General features: G+C 41.8%; 1 protein-coding gene across 3 annotated transcripts in view; it reads right to left on the bottom strand.

Moving 5' to 3' along the window:
• Positions 1 to 19,725, bottom strand: part of PC (pyruvate carboxylase) — a 629,184-nt gene that overhangs the window by 392,461 nt on the left and 216,998 nt on the right. For all 3 annotated transcript variants that reach the window (XM_063437445.1, XM_063437446.1, XM_063437447.1), the window contains 2 exons: positions 14,814 to 14,931; positions 2,948 to 3,099 (listed from right to left, as the gene is read on the bottom strand). In XM_063437445.1, the coding sequence (XP_063293515.1) occupies positions 2,948 to 3,099; positions 14,814 to 14,931 (270 nt within the window). The remainder of the gene's footprint in view (positions 1 to 2,947; positions 3,100 to 14,813; positions 14,932 to 19,725) is intronic.

Genomic DNA, 19,725 nt, shown 5'->3' with positions numbered 1-19,725 from the left:
CAAAATCTAGGCAGCCCTAAAGGAGAAAACATTGTAAAGCCAGGTAGGCAAAACAGGAACTGAAAGGAGATTCAAGACTCTCAAATTTAAGGAAACATCCAAGCAACGGTGCAATAAAGCTATCGAATAACCAAAAGGTGGCAATGAAAATGTAAAATGTTTTAATCACTTAGATCAAATTGAGCATAAAAATCCATCTATACATTTTGCTAGCAGTTGTGCCAACAAGTCTATAGATTAGGAAAAAATATTTAAAAATAAGCTTTTCTTCCAACAGTAGGTTCTTTCCTAAGCATAGTAACCACAGCACATGCTCAATTAAAAAGCCAGTGGGCTAACATCACTAGGAAGGGATGCCTTGCTTTGGGGATGCGTTATATTATGTACCCTTGTCATCGATGGCGTATTCAATGTATATGGGAACGGTTTCAGGTAAGTTAATCTTTTTTTTCTTTTTTACAACGTTTTTTTAATACACCGTTCCTGAAAGCTACAAAAATTTAGGACCCCGCCACCTCCCAAATATAAAGTAACCTATGGGATTCTAAATGTTCGCCTAAGTCAGCCTCTCTGACAACCACACATAAGAGAAACTTCTCTTCAAATTATTTGTATTAAACATATAGGAGAAATGCCTGATTTAGGAAAGTCAAAACATGGACATAGAATGTAGGATTACGCATCTGAGTTATGATTCATTAAAGTCATAAGAGTCATCATTTTGAGATAAATGTTTCCAAATACTGATGGTAAGTGGCAAGGGCCAGGGATAGATTTTCTGTTATGCAAAGTAAACACCAACTGCAGGCGCATGTGCTCTAGGTAGTAGTTTCAACCCATATGTGTCTATTTGAAAATTAAGTGGGTTGGCAAGGAGAGAAGTACAAGGAACCTTCACCAATCCTGTGTGTATGGCCAGCTATAGAGGGTGTAACACTGTGCTTCCCCAGCTCCTCCAGTGTCTCGGTTTATAAATTCAGACTTTAGATTCACCCACCTTTGCTTATTCAGAAGAGCAGCCAAGCAATAATTTGGCCTAATTGAGTTTGGGTTGTCCAAGCTGCAGTCGTACACTATAAACTAGTGCCAGAGACCTTATATTTTTGTACAATTTCAAGGTCTCCTACGTGTATGTGAGTACGATTCACAACACTGTGGAGTCTTATAATTAACTACATTTTACTTTGATGGTTCTATAGTATCCTTTAAAGGACCACTCTAGGCACCCAGACCACTTCAGCTTAATGAAGTGGTCTGGGTGCCAGGTACCTCTAGGATTAACCCTTTTTTTTATAAACATAGCAGTTTCAGAGAAACTGCTATGTTTATAATGAGGGTTAATCCAGCCTCCAAATCCTCTAGTGGCTGTCTCATTGACAGCCGCTAGAGGCGCTTGCGTGCTTCTCACTGTGAAAATCACAGTGAGAGCACGCAAGCGTCCATAGGAAAGCATTGTAAATGCTTTCCTATGCGACCGGCTGAATGCGAGCGCGGCTCCTGCCGCGCATGCGCATTCAGCCGATGACGTCGCGATCAAGATGGAGAGGAGGAGGAAAGCTCCCCGCCCGGCGCTGGAAAAAGAGGTAAGTTTAACCCCTTCCTCTCTCCAGAGCCCGGCGGGAGGGGGTCCCTGAGGGTGGGGGCACCCTTAGGGTACTCTAGTGCCAGGAAAACGAGTATGTTTTCCTGGCACTAGAGTGGTCCTTTAAGCCTACCTCTATTTGAAAATGTGCAATGTCAACGTCACCAAATCAGGACAGTTTGTGGTTTGTTCATTTGGTTGTCCAAACACCAGTGAACTGTTCCCAAAAAAGTGTTGTGAGTGACAGGGAAACCATGCTCCCTAAATGACTGCCCTCAGTGGGTTAACTTGGATGATTGACAGGCAGCCTAGCATGCATTCACACAAGGCTGACATGCCAATTCTTGAGAGCAGAGTCACAATCACAGGCCCATAGTTCCAGCTAACTTTTTTGGAGCGTATCCACTCATACACCAATGGTGTACTTAAGTTCAACACCTGGTATTTTTGTTTGAACACCGATTTAAAGGAGTTACAAACATAGTTCCAGATAATGCTATGTTATCCTCAGTCCTTAGATGAAGAACACCCCTATATTACACAGAGTGGGAAAGAAAAGTTTTAATTTGCTTTCCTTCCAGCTCCGAGACTCAAACTGTTGCCGCTCATGCATCCTCCCACAACATAATCCTGGTCCTCCTAGAAAAGCTTTGGTGACGAGATGTGTGTGTATGGTGAGTGCATCTAATCAAATGATTCTCGTGTGGACAATGAGCATCACATGACCGAGTCAAACTCGATCGTGGAAGAGCAAGAACCTCTAATGGCTGTCAAAGTTATATTGCTTTAACCATGCAGAATAAAAATTGCCATTTCTACAAAGCCATAGGGTCACTGCACCCAAACCACTTCACCACTTAATTGAGATAGAGTGGTTGTGGTCCTTTATGTAACTAATCATAAAAGCTTTGCAATCCTCTGTAGAATAGCCACAATTAACTGCATTTGCCAAATATAAATTACCAGCTAATATATTTACATAGGCGTTTTCATTTATTTATTTTTAAAAAAAAAATCACATCCATATTTTTATCTACAGTTCATGGGATGACTACAATAAAAGTGTAAAGAGTTTCAAAGGAAACCATTTTTAACCTGCCACAATTTTAATATCACCAGTATCAACATTGTGTCCCGAAATTTAAGTCATTGTCATATGTATTCAACTAGGAACTGTGTTGGGAAGATGTGTCTCAACTTTAAGCTAAAATTGTTTTGGTGCTTAGAACGTTCCTTTAACAACTGATGTCCATCACTTTGGTTTGCAAGTGTCACCATATGCATAAACAAGATCCATTAATACAAATCTCTTTACTTCTTTTGCCCTATCCTTAGCATCATACAAGTCGGTGTTTAGCCACTTACCTGCTTTGCCAACTTAACAGAGTCATGTGTCAACCTATCTCGGAGCTGCGGATCTAGCTGTGCAGCAGGAGCGATCTCCACCACCTTCTGATGTCTTCTCTGGATAGAACAATCTCGTTCATACAAATGTATCACATTACCATATTTATCACCTGGGGGAATAGGAAAACCAAAAAAGAAATGTGAGAAGTGTGGGATCTGGGTACATTAGGGGACTATGCAGGCCAGTATGTAGATAAAGTTCAGAATTTTCTGATGAGCAACAAATAATCAAAGGAATCTTTTGGCTGCTCTTGCAAAGACCAGTAGGGTACACAATGCAGAAAAAGGTGTATTAGTTCATATGATTATGATAATATATGCTTGCAGAATGAGATCGTTATATCAGATTATTTTTTTATAAATTCTTTATTTTGGTTGTGCGTGAGTTAAGAAGCAGATTTTCACTGCCACAACAGCAGGTGCAAGTATATCAATAGGCAAAGTAAAACATTAGCGTGGTATTGGTTAAACTGCACATTCTTATAATTGAGGAAATTAATAAAAACATAGTCAGAGGAAGGTGACTACTGAGTAACGTAGATGTGCCAGCTTAATTATGTACATTTAAGGTCATACATATAAATCATACATAGCTTCACGAGTCTGGCCTGGTACATTCGGGCAGGATAGCGTGGCCGCGGCCGTCCACTCCACTCACCACCCAGGTAGGCCTCTTCTGGATAGAAGTATGTCCCTCCAAGGGACTAAAACACATTGTGGAAGCCTCACCACAGAGCCAGTATTCCCTTGTGTATAGGACTTACAAGTTGAAGTCGCTAGGTAGGTACAAGATTAACTTTAGGAGGCTGAAAAGTCAAAATATTGCTGGAGCTCTTCTCTCATGCGACCAATTCAGCATGGTGGTCAGGCCCCTCCCATCTATCAGATTCTTTACCAGATTTTTCTGGATGCTGTTTTAGAGAAATCAAATTATTCATGGTAACATCTGATTGAAGGAGATATGGTAGTTTTGAGTAAACTTTAATTTTCCCCTTTTTGTGGCAACCTCTATAAACAGAGTTTACTTTTCAGTCGTCAGCAGAAACAGATGTGTAAAAGGCTCTTTTCAACATAGATTACTATGTACTAAAGTTTTTGTTTTTTTTCACAAAAGCTCCAGCTATAATTACATGGCAGATTGTGCTTCGTGTTAAAAACTATAATTCAGGAAACCAGCTGAGAATTACTAATATTACTATTACGGAAAATATTCCTTCAAAACTAGATTGAAGAAAATATTGATCTAACCACAAACACAAAATAAATATATATATACACACACATACAAGGACACAACTTTGTATATTACTGTAAACATATGTGTACTGATCTAAATTATAAATATGTATTCTTGTACACAAATGTGTTTGTGTATTTTTTTATTCTTTATTTAGGTACAGGCATTCGGATGATACAATGTCTATTGATAAATACACAGTTTGTGCACAAGCCTAAATATTTTATCACATGATAACATAATTATACACTGAATACAATGGTGTTTTGAACAACTGCCGTATATTAGTGCATTTTACCAGGTGTGCAGTTGATACTCTTTTAGTTCAAAAAACAAACTTAAATATAAATGAAAATCGTTCAAGAATCCCAAAAATTGAATACCGTATATACTCGAGTATAAGCCGACCCGAATATAAGCCGAGGCCCCTAATTTTACCCCCAAAAAACTGGGAAAACGTATTGACTCGAGTATAAGACTAGGGTGGGAAATGCAGCAGCTACTTGTAAATTTCTAAATAAAATTAGATCCTTAAAAAAATGTTAATTGAATATTTATTTACAGTGTGTGTGTGAGTGCAGTGTGTGTGTGTGTGAGTGCAGTGTGTGTGTGTGTGAGTGCAGTGTGTGTGTGTGTGTGTGTGTGTGAGTGCAGTGTGTGTGTGTGTGTGTGTGTGAGTGCAGTGTGTGTGTGTGTGTGTGTGAGTGCAGTGTGTGTGTGTGTGAGTGCAGTGTGTGTGTGTGTGCAGTGTGTGTGTGTGTGAGTGCAGTGTGTGTGTGAGTGCAGTGTGTGTGTGAGTGCAGTGTGTGTGTGAGTGCAGTGTGTGTGTATGTGCAGTGTGTGTGTATGTGCAGTGTGTGTGTATGTGCAGTGTGTGTGTATGTGCAGTGTGTGTGTATGTGCAGTGTGTGTGTGAGTGCAGTGTGTGTATGAATGCAGTGTGTGTATGAATGCAGTGTGTGTGTATGAATGCAGTGTGTGTGTATGAATGCAGGGTGTGTGTATGAATGCAGGGTGTGTGTATGAATGCAGTGTGTGTGTATGAATGCAGTGTGTGTGTATGAATGCAGTGTGTGTGTATGGATGCAGTTTGTGTGTATGAGTGCAGTGTGTGTATGAGTGCAGTGTGTGTATGAGTGCAGTGTGTGTGTATGAGTGCAGTGTGTGTGTATGAGTGCAGTGTGTGTGTATGAGTGCAGTGTGTGTGTATGAGTGCAGTGTGTGAGTGTGAGTGCAGTGTGAGTGTGTGTGTGATGCAGTGTGAGTGTGTGTGATGCAGTGTGAGTGTGTGTGATGCAGTGTGAGTGTGTGTGATGCAGTGTGAGTGTGTGTGATGCAGTGTGAGTGTGTGTGATGCAGTGTGTGTTTGTGTATGTGTTGGTGGGGGGTGGGCATTTTGATTATTGTTTTTATTAATTATTATTTAAATCATTTTTAAATTATTATTTTAATATTTTGTTATTATTTTTATTTTATAAATATTATTTTATTTTATTATATTAATATTTATTTTTTTCGTCCCCCCTCCCTGCTTGATACATGGCAGGGAGGGGGGGCTCTCACTCCCTGGTGGTCCAGTGGCATTGTCAGTTCAGTGGGGGGAGAGGGGGCTGGCTGAGAGCACTTACCTCTCCTGCAGCTCCTGTCAGCTCCCTTCTCCTCCGCGCCGGTCCGTGCATCTCCTCTGTCAGCTCACACTAAGTCTCGCGAGAGCCGCACTATGACCCAGCAGCTCTCGCAAGACTTACACTGGGAGCTGACCGAGGTGCTGAACGGACCGGCGCGGAGGAGAAGGGAGCTGACAGGAGCTGCAGGAGAGGTAAGCGCTCGCTGCCAGCCCCCTGTCTGTATTATGGCAATGTAAATTGCCATAATACAGACTATTGACTCGAGTATAAGCCGAGTTGGTGGTTTTCAGCACAAAAAATGTGCTGAAAAACTCTGCTTATACTCGAGTATATACGGTAATCCCCAAAAATTAAGTTTCCAATAATACAGAGGGTTGGTAGGTTAAGATTCCAAAAAGATTCCAAAATCTTGGAATTGGAAGTATCTAAAATAGAATGCTGGCCAGACCCAAACTGGAAGGCAAAGTCTTCCCTTTTGGCAAAATCTTGATTTGGAGACAGGACTGCCATTAGGGCAAGAAAACTGTGACCCGGCGGTCTTGTGGGGGTTCAAACTGCACAGGGCTAGCAGGGAAACAAAGTCATACTGATTTGGTCTGTGACCAAGGGCCCGACTCCAAGAGAGAGCCCATCGGCTTGCCCTGTGTGTGGGGGTCTTCCATACAGGCTACACAACACAGCCTCTGATCTGCAGCTCCACTGGGTGCAGAGTTGCAGACTCTGAAACTGCTATGTTTATAGCTGCAGGGATAACCCTAGATGGACCTGGCACCCAGATCACTTCATTGAGCTGAAGTGGTCTGGGTGCCTATAGTGGTCCTTTAAACCTGGCCACTCTGAGGACCTGTATACATTGTCACATCTATATCATATTCACACTGTGTGTTGGATCGTAGATAAAAGGTACATAAAGGATTACAGCCTTAGCTTTAGTAAAGTCCTTTAACGTCGGCAGGGGTTAAAGACACTGCATCCCTACATATATACACACACGCACGCACACACACACACACAATGCATCCCTACATACACACACACAGAAACACAATGCATCTTGTGCACACACAAAAACAGACACTACTTACTTTACAGTAGTGGGGAAAGAATGACACATGGAGGGGCTGGGACGGAGGGAATGACACACATGGGGGGGCTGGGACAGAGGAAATAACACACATGAAGGGGCTGGGACAGAGGGAATGACACATGGGGGAAATGAGATGCATGGAGGGGCTGGTGGGGATGAGACGCATGGGGGGCAAAGAGTGGGTATGAGACACATGGAGGGACTGGGGGTGAAATAGACGCTTGGGGGGAGGGGGCACAGGGCAATTTTCGCATCGGGGCCTAGTTGTTTCTAGTTAGGCCTTTGGATTCAGCTATTGGCTTTTCGCTTCCCTGATTTCTGGTTTTCCTGACGCTGCTTGTCCTTGGCCATTCTATTTAGCAACATTAAACCTGGCCACTCTGAGGCCCTTTATACATCGTCACATCTGTTATCATATTCACACCGTGTGTTGGGTCATAGATAAAAAGGTACATAAAGGGTTACAGCCTTAGCTTTAGTAAAGTCCTTTTACGTCTGCAGGGGTTAAAGATAATTTCTAGTGCTTCTGCTTCAGTCAGCAGTTACTGCAGCTGGTTCTTTTTGTTTGCTTTAACCTTGCATAGTTTAGATAACACTTTCAAGTAAGCCATTGTTTCTTTGGTTTTATTTTTATGCACACATGCGCAGTAGACTAATTGACATTTTTTATATAAGATGCTCTTCCATTAAAAGATTGTGAAGATGATTTTGAACTACAAACCGTGTCTGTGGTTTTATTATCAGTTCTCCTGAGCACTTGTATATCTTATTATTATATTATTTATAGAGCGCCGTCAAATTCCGCAGCGCTTTACAATGGGTGGACGAACAGACATGTAGTTGTAACCAGACAAGTTGGACACACATGAACAGAGGGGTTGAGGGCCCTGCTCAATGAGCTTACATGCTAGAGGGAGTGGGGTAAAATGACACAAAAGGTAAGGATAGTATTAGACTAGTGACAGTTGCAGAAGATGAATCAGTTGTGAGCTATTAAGAGTTTAACTGATACACTTTTATGAAGAAGTGGGTTTTTAATGATTTTTTGAAGGAGTGGAGACTGGGTGAGCATCTAACGGAGGAGGGAAGCGAGTTCCACAGGAACGGTGCAGCCCTCGAGAAATCTTGAAGGCGAGCATCAGAGGTGGGAGTACGGACAGAAGATAGACGTAAGTCTTCAGCAGATCGTAAGGGCCTAGACGGGACATACTTGTGTATAAGGGAGGATAGATAGGTGGGAGCAGCATTATGTAGACATTTGAAAGCAAGAACCAGAATTTTAAATTGAGCTCTATATTTTATAGGAAGCCAATGTAGAGACTGACAGAAGGGTGAGGCATGGGAGGTGAGGGCGGACAGAAAGATGAGCCTCGCCGCCGCATTTATTATGGACTGTAACGGCGCAAGTTGGGAGCACGTAAGACCACTGAGAAGCGGATTACAGTAGTCAAGGCGAGAAAGTACAGTGGAATGGACCAACACCTTAGTCGCATCTGGCGTTAAGTAGGGGCGGATGCGCGCAATGTTTTTGAGATGGAAATGACAGGATTTGGCGATAGATTGAACATGAGGCTTGAAGGAGAGGTCGGAGTCAAAGAGAACACCTAGGCAACGAGCCTGCGTGGTGGAGCTGATGGTAGCACCATTGACTTGGAGGGAGAAAATACCAGAATTTCAGTTTTGGTCAAGTTTAGTTTAAGGAAGTGGGCAGCCATCCAGTTAGAAACAGCAGAGAGGCAGTCAGAGACACTAGTCAAGAGGGACGGGGAGAGATCAGGAGAGGACAGGTAGATTTGCGTGTCATCTGCATAGAAATTATCTTGGAAGCCAAAGGAGATAATGAGTTTACCAAGGGAGGCAGTATAGATGGAGAACAGTAGGGGACCAAGGACTGAACCTTGAGGGACACCAACAGAGAGGAGTTGGGGAGAAGAAGCAGAGCCAAAGAAAGAAACACTGAAAGAGCGCTGGGAGAGGTAGGAGGAGCACCAGGAGAGAGCAATATATTGTAGACCGATATAGCTAAGGATGAGAAGAAGCTGTTGATGATCAACAGTGTCAAAAGCCGCAGACAGGTCAAGGAGAATTAGGATAGAGTAGTGACCATGAGATTTTGCAGCGAGTAGATCATTGGATACTTTGGTCAGTGCCGTTTCCACAGAGTGCTTAGCGCGGAAACCAGACTGAAGCGGGTCTAGCAGAGAGTTTGATTCGAGGAAGTCTGTCAATCTCGCATACACAATTCTTTCAAGGATCTTGGATGCAAAAGGTAGCGAGATAGGACGATAGTTGGATGGGGAGTTAGGGTTAAGATTGGGCTTCTTTAGAATTGGGGTTACAGTTGCATGTTTGAAGGGTGATGGAAATATACCAGAGGAGAGAGAGAGATTGAGAATTTTAGTGAGAGGTGGAGAAAGAGAAGAAGACAGAGTACGGATGAGATGCGAGGGAATTGGATCTAGGGAGCAGGTGGTGGGGCGGGAGGACTGGAGCAGAGCAGAAAACTCTTCCAATGTAGCGGGTGCGAATGAACATAGAACAGCAGAGGGAGTGAAGTATATCTAATTATAAGCTTCTGGTTAGCTCTTGGATGATTGATCCATCATAAATTTCTATATCACAATGTATAGTCACATCTATGAACTTTGAAGTGAAATAGTAAAGAATGCATTTGTATCCATTCGAACGGTTATGGAGTTTAACTGGAACCTTTATATGGAAGTGGAGGACTCCATCCTCCATACAATGTTTTGTGGCTCTGTCACTTTGTAGGTTTTGCATTTAAATTAATCTGTTTTTGTCCCTCTATTTCTACTTGCCTTTATGGTTTTAACAATCAGATTTTATTTATTACTAATACCTTTCAAAAGTTGAGACTAATTTTACTAGTTGAGACTAATTCCAAAGAAGAGCAAACAGACGACATCACAAACGGAGGAAAACAAAATGGAGGTGTCCAGGTCGAAGACCTGGCGCAAGGAAGAATATGTGATAAATATAAAACAAAGTCCAAGAGGGTCACATGCACCGCCTTCATGCAGAAAAATGCAAATTGTCTGCCAGTATTTTATGATAACATGGAGCATTCATCTTGACATACCTTTTAACAAGATTCCCCATGCCTTTATAACTCACACACACGCTAAAACATCAGTGAGCCACCATTATGCTTCACACTGGGGATGGTATTCTTTTCGCTATAGGCCTTGTTGACCACTCTCCAAACATAGCACTTATGGTTGTGACCATAAAGCTCTATTTTGGTCTCGTCACTCCAAATTACAGTGTGCCAGAAGCTGAGAGGCATGTCAAGGTGTTGTCCAGCATATTGTAATCGGGCTTTTTTGTAGCATTGGCACAGTAAAGGCTTCTTTCTGGTAACTCGACCACACAGCTCATTTTTGTTCAGTTATCGTTGTATTGTGCTCCATGAAATAACCACACCTTTTTCCAGAGCAGCCTATATTTCTCCTGAGGTTACCTGTGGGTTTTTCTTTGTATCCTGAACAATTCTTCCGGCAGTTATGGCTGAAATATTTCTTGGTCTACCTGACCTTGGCTTGGTATCAAGAAATCTCAGGATTTTCCACTTCTTATTTTCCAATAAGTGATTGAACAGTACTAACTGGCATTTTCAAGGCTTTGGATATCTTGTTATGTAGGTCTTTTGACAGTTCGTTTATGCTCCCCATGTCTCAATATCTTCCCTGCACGGTGCATCCATGTGAGAGCTAACAAACACTGACTATTTGTACACAGACACTAATTGCAATTCAAAAAGACAGGTGTGGGAAATTAACCTTTAATTGCCATTTTAACCTGTGTGTGTCTGTAACAAGGTCAAACAATTAAGGGTATATCAACTTTTGATCAGGGCCATTTGGGCGATTTCTGTTATAATTATGATTTAAAAAGGAGCCAGACAACTATGTGATAAGTGACTTTATATCAGGCTTCCCCAAATTTTGGCCCTCCAGATGTTGCTGAACTACAACTCCCATGATACTCAGCCTATCTATTTCATTCATAGCATCATGGGAATTGTAGATCAGCAACATCTGGAGGGCCAAGTTTGGGGAAGCCTGCTTTATATGATCACTATCCTTCAATAAAATATTTAGCATGATCAGTCATATTTTCAAAATCAATGCCAAAATATCACAATTTCTGCCAGGGTATGCAAACTTTTGAGCACAACTGTATACATTTCAACAATACTTGGAAAACCATGTTTGAATGAAAAATGTAAGGGGGACATGAAGCATCAACTACTGTCACACAACAAGTTCAATATCTGAAGTGCTACAAATAAACACACATGCACAATAATGCATTATTTAGAGTATGTTAACAGCAGCCAACATTGAATAGAAGTGGTTATGGGAAGAGTAAAGAAGGGATTTAATGAGAAAGTATTAACATGTTTTATGACATGATCAGTTGCATGGTGATATTAGATACCAAACAAAGGGATGCATTTCTAAATTACCAAAACTGCAAATGTAGGTCAAAAAAGTTGGGCAAAAAATAAATAAATAAAAAAAAACCATTTCTCATGATATTTTCGGCTGTTATTTTACATAGAATTTAAAGTTAAGTTACTAAACCACACACCAATGCCACTGGACCCCCAGGGAGTGAGAGCCCCCCTCCCTGCCATGTATCAAGCAGGGAGGGGGGTGGAAAAAATAAACACATAATAATAATAAAATATTAAAAATAATAATTAAAAAAAATAATAACAAAAAGAAAATAATTAAGCAAATAAATAATAACAAAAAATGATTAAAATAATAATTAATAAAATAACAATAATCAAAATGCCCACCCCCACCAACACATACACACACACGCACTGCACTCATACACACGCACTGCACTCACACACACACACACACTGGACTCACACACACACACACACACACACTGCACTCACACACACACACACACACACACACTGGACTCACACACACACACTGGACTCACACACACACACTGGACTCACACACACACACACTGGACTCACACACACACACACACACACACACACACACACACACACACACACACACTGGACTCACACACACACACTGGACTCACACACACACACTGGACTCACACACACACACTGGACTCACACACACACACTGGACTCACACACACACACTGGACTCACACACACACTGGACTCACACACACACACTGGACTCACACACACACACTGGACTCACACACACACACTGGACTCACACACACACACTGGACTCACACACACACACTGGACTCACACACACACACTGGACTCACACACACACACTGGACTCACACACACACACTGGACTCACACACACACACTGGACTCACACACACACACTGGACTCACACACACACACTGGACTCACACACACACTGCACTCACACTGCAAATAAATATTCAATTAATATAATTTTTTTAGGATCTAATTTTATTTAGAAATTTACCAGTATTTCCCACCCTAGTCTTATACTCGAGTCAATACGGTTTCCCAGTTTTTTGGGGTAAAATTAGGGGCCTCGGCTTATATTCGAGTCGGCTTATACTCAAGTATATACGGTACTCAAAACCTATTGCAAAGATCAACAGATAAATGAATATACACAAATGGAAAGTCTAAACATAGCAGTCTACGAGCAGCTAAACATGCTTAAGATCTCTGCAGTCTGTTAAATTTAAGGAAGACTGGCCTATGTCAGTTATGCACTTCGGCGTAAAGAATACACAAGCAACGTATACCCTTAATGGAAGTGAATTAGGGATAACAACACACGAAAAGGACTTGGGAATTGTTATAGACAACAAACTATGCAACAATGTGCAATGTCAATCAGGAGTGGCCAAGGCCAGTAAGGTATTGTCATGCATGAAAAAGGGCATTCATTCTCGGGACGAGAATATAATTTTGCCTCTCTATAAATCATTGGTAAGACCACATATTGAATATGCTGTGCAATTTTGGGCACCTGTTCTAAAGAAGGATATCATGGCACTAGAAAAAGTGCAGAGGCGGGCTACAAAATTAATAAAAGGAATGGAACATATCAGCTATGAAGAAAGGTTAACAAATTTAAACCTATTTAGTTTAGAAAAACGTCGCCTGAGAGGGGATATGATAACATTATACAAATATATTCGGGGCCAATACAAACCATTGTGTGGAAATCTATTCACAAACCGGACTTTACATAGGACACGAGGCCATGCGTTTAGACTGGAAGAAAGAAGATTTCGTCTAAGGCAAAGGAAAGGTTTTTTTACTGTAAGAACAATCAGGATGTGGAATTCTCTGCCTGAAGAAGTGGTTTTATCAGAGTCCATACAGATGTTCAAACAGCTACTAGATGCATACTTGCAAAGACAGAATATTCAAGGATATAATCTTTCAATGTAGGGTAATAACTGCTTGATTCAAGGATAAATCTGACTGCCATTCTGGGGTCAAGAAGGATTTTTTTGTCCTAGCTTGTTGCAAAATTGTGCTTCAAACTGGGTTTTTTTTTTTTTTTTTTGCCTTTTGGATCAACAGCAAAAAACAGGTGTGAGGAAGGCTGAACTTGATGGACGCAAGTCTCTTTTCAGCTATCTAACTATGTAACTATGTAACTATGTAACTATCTAAAGACCTTGTAGCAAACATAATTCCGCTGAAACAGAACATCTGATCAGGGCAAATTGGTCATACTTAGCAAAGGACTACTCTGGCAGAAACATCAGTCAAATACACCAAAGAATGCTTGAAGTATTATGTACAGGCCTAACAAGGACTCTACTGCAGACAGATAACTCTTCAAATTAACATCATTGCGAGTATTGCACTTAGTTCATTCGTATTTATAGGGAAATTAACTTACAGTGTGATGGGAATCCAGCATGGTCAAAATTTAGTAGGCCAAAATCTCCACATGGCATATGCTAATTAGTATCTGGTTACAAACAGTTGGATGAGTCATCAGTATACTGAGCATGTGCAGGAATACAGGAACTGAAATTGCACTTATTTCCTTTGTCTTGGATGAGCCATGTGGTCTGACCAGATGTACAAGTCTATATTCTGCTCATTGATTGGTTAAAGGTATATGTGGGTGCAGCCATTAATGGGAGGAGTTATAGTGCTATATAAGGAATGTACACCATGTGTTGGTCTCTCAGATATTTTTGGAACAGGAGTTCATCTGAGGCCCGATCGGTATGTAAATAAAGACCTCTTCCTTCCTGAAGACCTGCATCCATTTCTCCGTGTTTGGTTTCTGCTAGTTTACTCGGTAACAACAGGACTGCTATGCACATAAAATATATAGAGTGATTTGTTTTTGGTAACCATTTTGCATACCACATTCAGAGGCACTGTCCATTCACTGCTTCAAAGAACCAAAACCATTCAAGTAGACTCCTCTAAAAGAACCTGATCCATGCTCGGTGTAAAAGAGGGGGGAAAGGTAAACTAATTATATTAATATTTTTACATTTAGGAACACTTTTGTGTAAGCACAAAAACAACTGAGCCAAGAGTGAGAAACAGAACCACTGAAAAGAAATGCTTATAGACAAAAAAGTAGCTGGGTTGTGAGAAAATACACATTCCATGAGTCTTAAAAAAAATAAAAATAAAAAAAAGATAGATAAAATATAATTTAATTTAAAAAACAAAATCTTGCCAAGCATCAATGGTGTCTATTCCACTATACTTGTGGAAAATAGCCTGTCTGAAACCCACTTTTTTGATAGCAACCACCATGTGTTAGAATCAAGTTACCTTAACGTTAAGCATAAGGCAATGCCAGACTCCATGACAATAAGCAAGCACACTGTTAACCTGATTTCGAAATTTCCCTCACCTAGTATCTGAACTTCTATGTGACGTGGTCTCTCAATGAACTTTTCCACAAACAGAGATCCATTCCCAAAAGCAGATAGGGCCTCAGAATATGCTCTGGTATAATTCTCTTCCAGCTCCTGCAAAGAAAAAAAAAGCATCATGAGGCATTCGTATGAAAAAACTGAACAAAACCAAAAACAACTAAGCACAATATCAATAAAAGACAGATTGAGAATGCCATTCCAGTTCTTGTAATCTAGCCTAAAAAGACCATATTTGACTTCCTAGACTCCCCGACTCCTGCATGTCATTTACCCTCTGGCTGCATTAAAGGCACCAAAACAATTTTAGCTTAATAAAGCAGTTTTGATGTGTAGATCACGCCTTTGTATTCTCATGGCTCACCTGTCTGCCATCTAGGAGTTAAATCACTGTTTATATAGCTCTAGTCACACTTCCACGTGTGTCTTGTGCAGTCTTCCTAAAATTACATAAATTACATAAATGAAGCTGGATATTTAATGTTACTCAGTCTTAATGTCAGTCTGTTTAATCTATAATTTATTATCTCCTGCTTGGTTAATAGCATTCTGGAGCCTACAAGAGGCTCCTGCGTGTGATTAAAGTTCAATTTACAGAGCAGGAGATAAAAATTGGTAAACTCCTTTAACATCTGATTGAAAATGAAACCATTTTTTCATGCAGGCTTTGTGAGTCACAGCATAGGGAAGTGTGGCTAGGGCAGTATAAACAAAAACATAAGTGATTTAACGCCTCAATGGCAGATAAATTAGCAATAAGGCTGCAGGGGCATGATCTATACACCAAAATTGCTATCAATAAATTAAAGTTGTTTTGATGCATATAGTATCTCTTTAACCAGTAATTAAGAAAAAAAGAGTATAAGAGTACAAGAAAATAGTTTCATGAACCATATCCTATATTTTACACTGAGCTTCACGACAAGCTAAACTCTATACCTTTAAACAGTTGTTTGTATGCAAGTTAGATCATCACTTAATAAGAAACATCTTTATTTTTATCATTTTATTTCCTCATCAATTGTATTTCCTTATCAATTTTTTATCCCACTCAGCTTATTTATCCTAATTCTCTTCCCACTGGTTTTCAAAATGTTCACATAGTTTGATATGTTTTCTTAATTTTTTATGTCAATGACACAAAGTTTCAGTTCAAACATTAAAAATGCAGATTACAGAAAAGCCCTTACTTTACATTACGACATCGCTATTGGCATTATTTCTGCTTTGATTTTGTGAGAGGGAATCAGTAGCTATAGCATGTTATATTTTAACAAAATTACTTTGATCACGATAGCCAGTCAGTTATTCATTCATGTTGACAAATTCACTTGTATTCTAGATTACAGGACTGGTGCAAGGATTTTTGGCTACACAGGAGAATATGCAGGTGCAGTAAAGGTGTGTGTGTGTGGGGGGGGGGTGGGGGGTGGGGGGTGGGGGGGATGCAGGGACAGGAAAGGGGAGGGGACGGCAGGGGCAGCAGAGGGGAGGGGACGGCAGGGGCAGCAGAGGGGAGGGGACGGCAGGGGCAGCAGAGGGGAGGGGACGGCAGGGGCAGCAGAGGGGAGGGGACGGCAGGGGCAGCAGAGGGGAGGGGACGGCAGGGGCAGCAGAGGGGAGGGGACGGCAGGGGCAGCAGAGGGGAGGGGACGGCAGGGGCAGCGCAGGGGACGGCAGGGGCAGCAGAGGGGACGGCAGGGGCAGCAGAGGGGACGGCAGGGGCAGCAGAGGGGAGGGGACGGCAGGGGCAGCAGAGGGGAGGGGACGGCAGGGGCAGCAGAGGGGAAAAAAAAAGTTTTGATTATAGAAAACAAGCTAAAAGTTATCTCCCCTCCCTGAGGCTTACCTTGGGCCAGTGAGGGGGGAGAACCTTATCAATGGTGGTCGGGTGGGATGAGCTACACTGGAGCAGGAGGCTGGAGCTGCGGATACATTCAGGAACGCTGGGGAGTATGGGAGCAGTGGAAGTCACGCCCCCTCCTTCTGACATCGGAGGAGGTCGGCTGACTTCACTGCCCTGCTCTGTGCAGGCTGCAGGGAAAGCAAAGTGAGTTGAAAAATCAGAGTCCCTAGCCAGAGGCAATGGATTCGGATTTTTGCACCCCCTGCTCTGGCGCCCTAAGGCGGCCGCCTGTGCCGCCTTATGGACGTGCCAGCCCTGCTAGACTAGGCCCATGAAATAATGTGTTCTTGCCCTTACCATTAAATACCTCTGTGTATAGAGCAGATTTGGAACAATGGTAAAAGACATTGGATTTTGCCAAGGTGTTTGAAATGCTTCCACACAATAGGTTAGTGTTTGAACTAAAAGAAATTGGCCTAGATGAGAATTCTTGTTCTTGGATAGAACATTGGCCTTAAGAGAGTATGGAGAGTTATCATTAATGGTAAATTATCAAGCTGGACAAAAGTGGTAAGTGGTGTCCCTCAAGGTTCTGTCCTGGGACTGCTTTGATTTAACATTTATAAATTATCTTAAAAAATAGGCATTGCAAGTCATGTTTCAGTGTTTGCAGATGACACAAAACTCTGTAGAGTAATACAATGTGAGCAGGATATTGCTTTGCTGTAGAGGGATTTAGATAAATTGGGGGCTGAGCACCCAATGGCAGATATAATTTAATGTAGAAAAATGCAAAGTTATGCACTTTGTGGTAAAGAATGCACATGCAAATTACACCCTAAATGATCGTGAACTAGGGATAACACTGTTACAAACTGCCATTTGTAACTGGCCATTTAAATGACAAATTGCCCTGCTTCCCTGGGTTGTGGAGAAGCCTATTTGCCAGCCTCCTTCCTCATGACTATGGCCCCTGGGAGATACTGCCCCTGAAAACGTATGGACTTTTATTGGGTGTGTATGGCCCTTTAGGAACCATCTGGGGACATATTGTGACTGTGTTGAACAATGCCCCTTTAAGACTGTGTCCCCAAACCTTTAATACGCTGTGTTCCTGGCTTTCTCCCACTTGGTTCAGTAAAGGGGGCTTACTGAACCAAGTATTACACAGGCGGACCACCCAGAAGTGGAAGTGTGCAGGCAATTTACCTCCCAGGCTGTGAGGTTACTAAAGGTTAATTGCCAAGCGCTGGGTGGCCGCTGTTCGTGCAAATGAACACGTGGTGGCGGCCATCTTTGTTCATTCGAACTAGGTCAGCGGTATGTGTAGCCAAATCCATGGAACTAAAATCAGCTACACATTTCCGCGAACACCGCTGACCCTTACCTTCTCCTACACTGAACTTTCAGCTGCAGAGACGAAGTCCCGTTCAAAGATTCGAACGCATGTTCGAAATGGGACTTAGTCGTTTTTCTGCATGAAATTGACCGACCGCACAGCCCAAATCTATGGAACTGTTTTGGGCAGGAAAATGTGCTTGCAGTCGGTCATAAAGGACTTCCGTCTAACTTTTTATCCACTGGATGGATTTGTGTGATTTTTGGTTATGTTTATATTTAAATTGTGCTGATTAATAATATGTAATTTTCAATTTTCATTCAGTGTATAAACTGTATTTGCCCTGCCTGTGATAATTATGTTAAGTATTGTGTTCCATAATTATATCACAGTCAGAGGGGGAGGATTTTGTGTATAATTGCTGGGAGTGTTTTCTGTAATGTACGTGTATGATTGGTTGTTTTGTAACACCCTGTGGGTGGTCCTGTCTAAGGGAAACCTGCATAAAAGGTGGTTATTTTGGTGCCAACAAACAGAATGACTTGTCCCTCTAACTTGCAGCCTTGACTCATGTTTGTAGGGGACAGCTATAATCACTACAGGGATTGCTATGCTCTTCATACTCCCTTAGCTACTGAGCTCTTGTAAGAGCTCTTGTTCCTGATCCTGCTTCGCTCTACAGAAGGAAGAGGTTCACCTACTGGAACCTGGAGCCTGGTTCGTAGGTCCAGGGCGCAGAGCAGACGGCGAGATACCAGCCCAGCAGTACTTATGGTGGCTACGCAGTAGTTATGGTGTCCACGGTGCTGATGGTCCTTTGGTGAGCTCTACGGTCCAACTTCCAGCCACCCTGGAGGCAACCGTAACAAACACCACATGGGAAGGAATTATGAACTGTTATAGGCAACAATGTGCAATGCAAATCAGCAGATGCTAAGGCCAGTAAGGTATTATAAAGTATACATAGGGGCATTATTTCTTGAATTGAAAATATAAATGTCCCCCCCTTTAAATCAGTGGTATACAGATTAATAGACCCTAACCACCCAGGTACTCATATCCAACTCAGGGAGGTGATAAAGGATGAGACTATTAAACCTAGCAGAAACCCAGAACCCAACGTGGATGCAACAGTTGCACTACTCACAACTAATATACTTTATCCAATCCATGAAACTTTTACCAGAAGGGGCAAGAGAACTCACTGACTTTGAAAACCTTTGTTCGGAACACCCTCTAAAAGGTAAAATACTCTCAACAATGTATTATGTATAAATAATTGATCAAAACCCAGAATCGTTCATTACCCTCATTTGTTGGTAAGTGGGCCCTTACCAGACCACTGGAGGCAAATTTTCGTGAAAACCCATAGATCATCCTCATGCATGGCCACACAGGAATGGAACTATAAAAGACTAGCGCCAGGTGGCATTACACGCCCTCCAAACTTCACAAACTTTACTCTTCCTCACAATTCACATGCTGGCGATGCCATTATCCCAACGCCAACCCTACACATATATGGTGGGACTGCCCTTCAATACAATCCTACTGGAATCGAATACTTAAGTTAATTAAAATCGCCTTCCCCAGAGTACCTAATCCTCCTACTCTCACCTTCAGGCATTAAAAAAACCGGCCCTCACCAGAAGGTGGGTGGACCTAGAATCAGCACTCATGCAATCAGATCTCCCTCAATTCTACA

The sequence above is a fragment of the Pelobates fuscus genome, chromosome 12, assembly GCF_036172605.1.
Source record: "Pelobates fuscus isolate aPelFus1 chromosome 12, aPelFus1.pri, whole genome shotgun sequence".
NCBI classification, from domain to species: Eukaryota; Metazoa; Chordata; class Amphibia; order Anura; family Pelobatidae; genus Pelobates; species Pelobates fuscus.
Note: the sequence above shows the minus strand (reverse complement) of the source record. Positions and strands in the feature narration are given on the sequence as shown.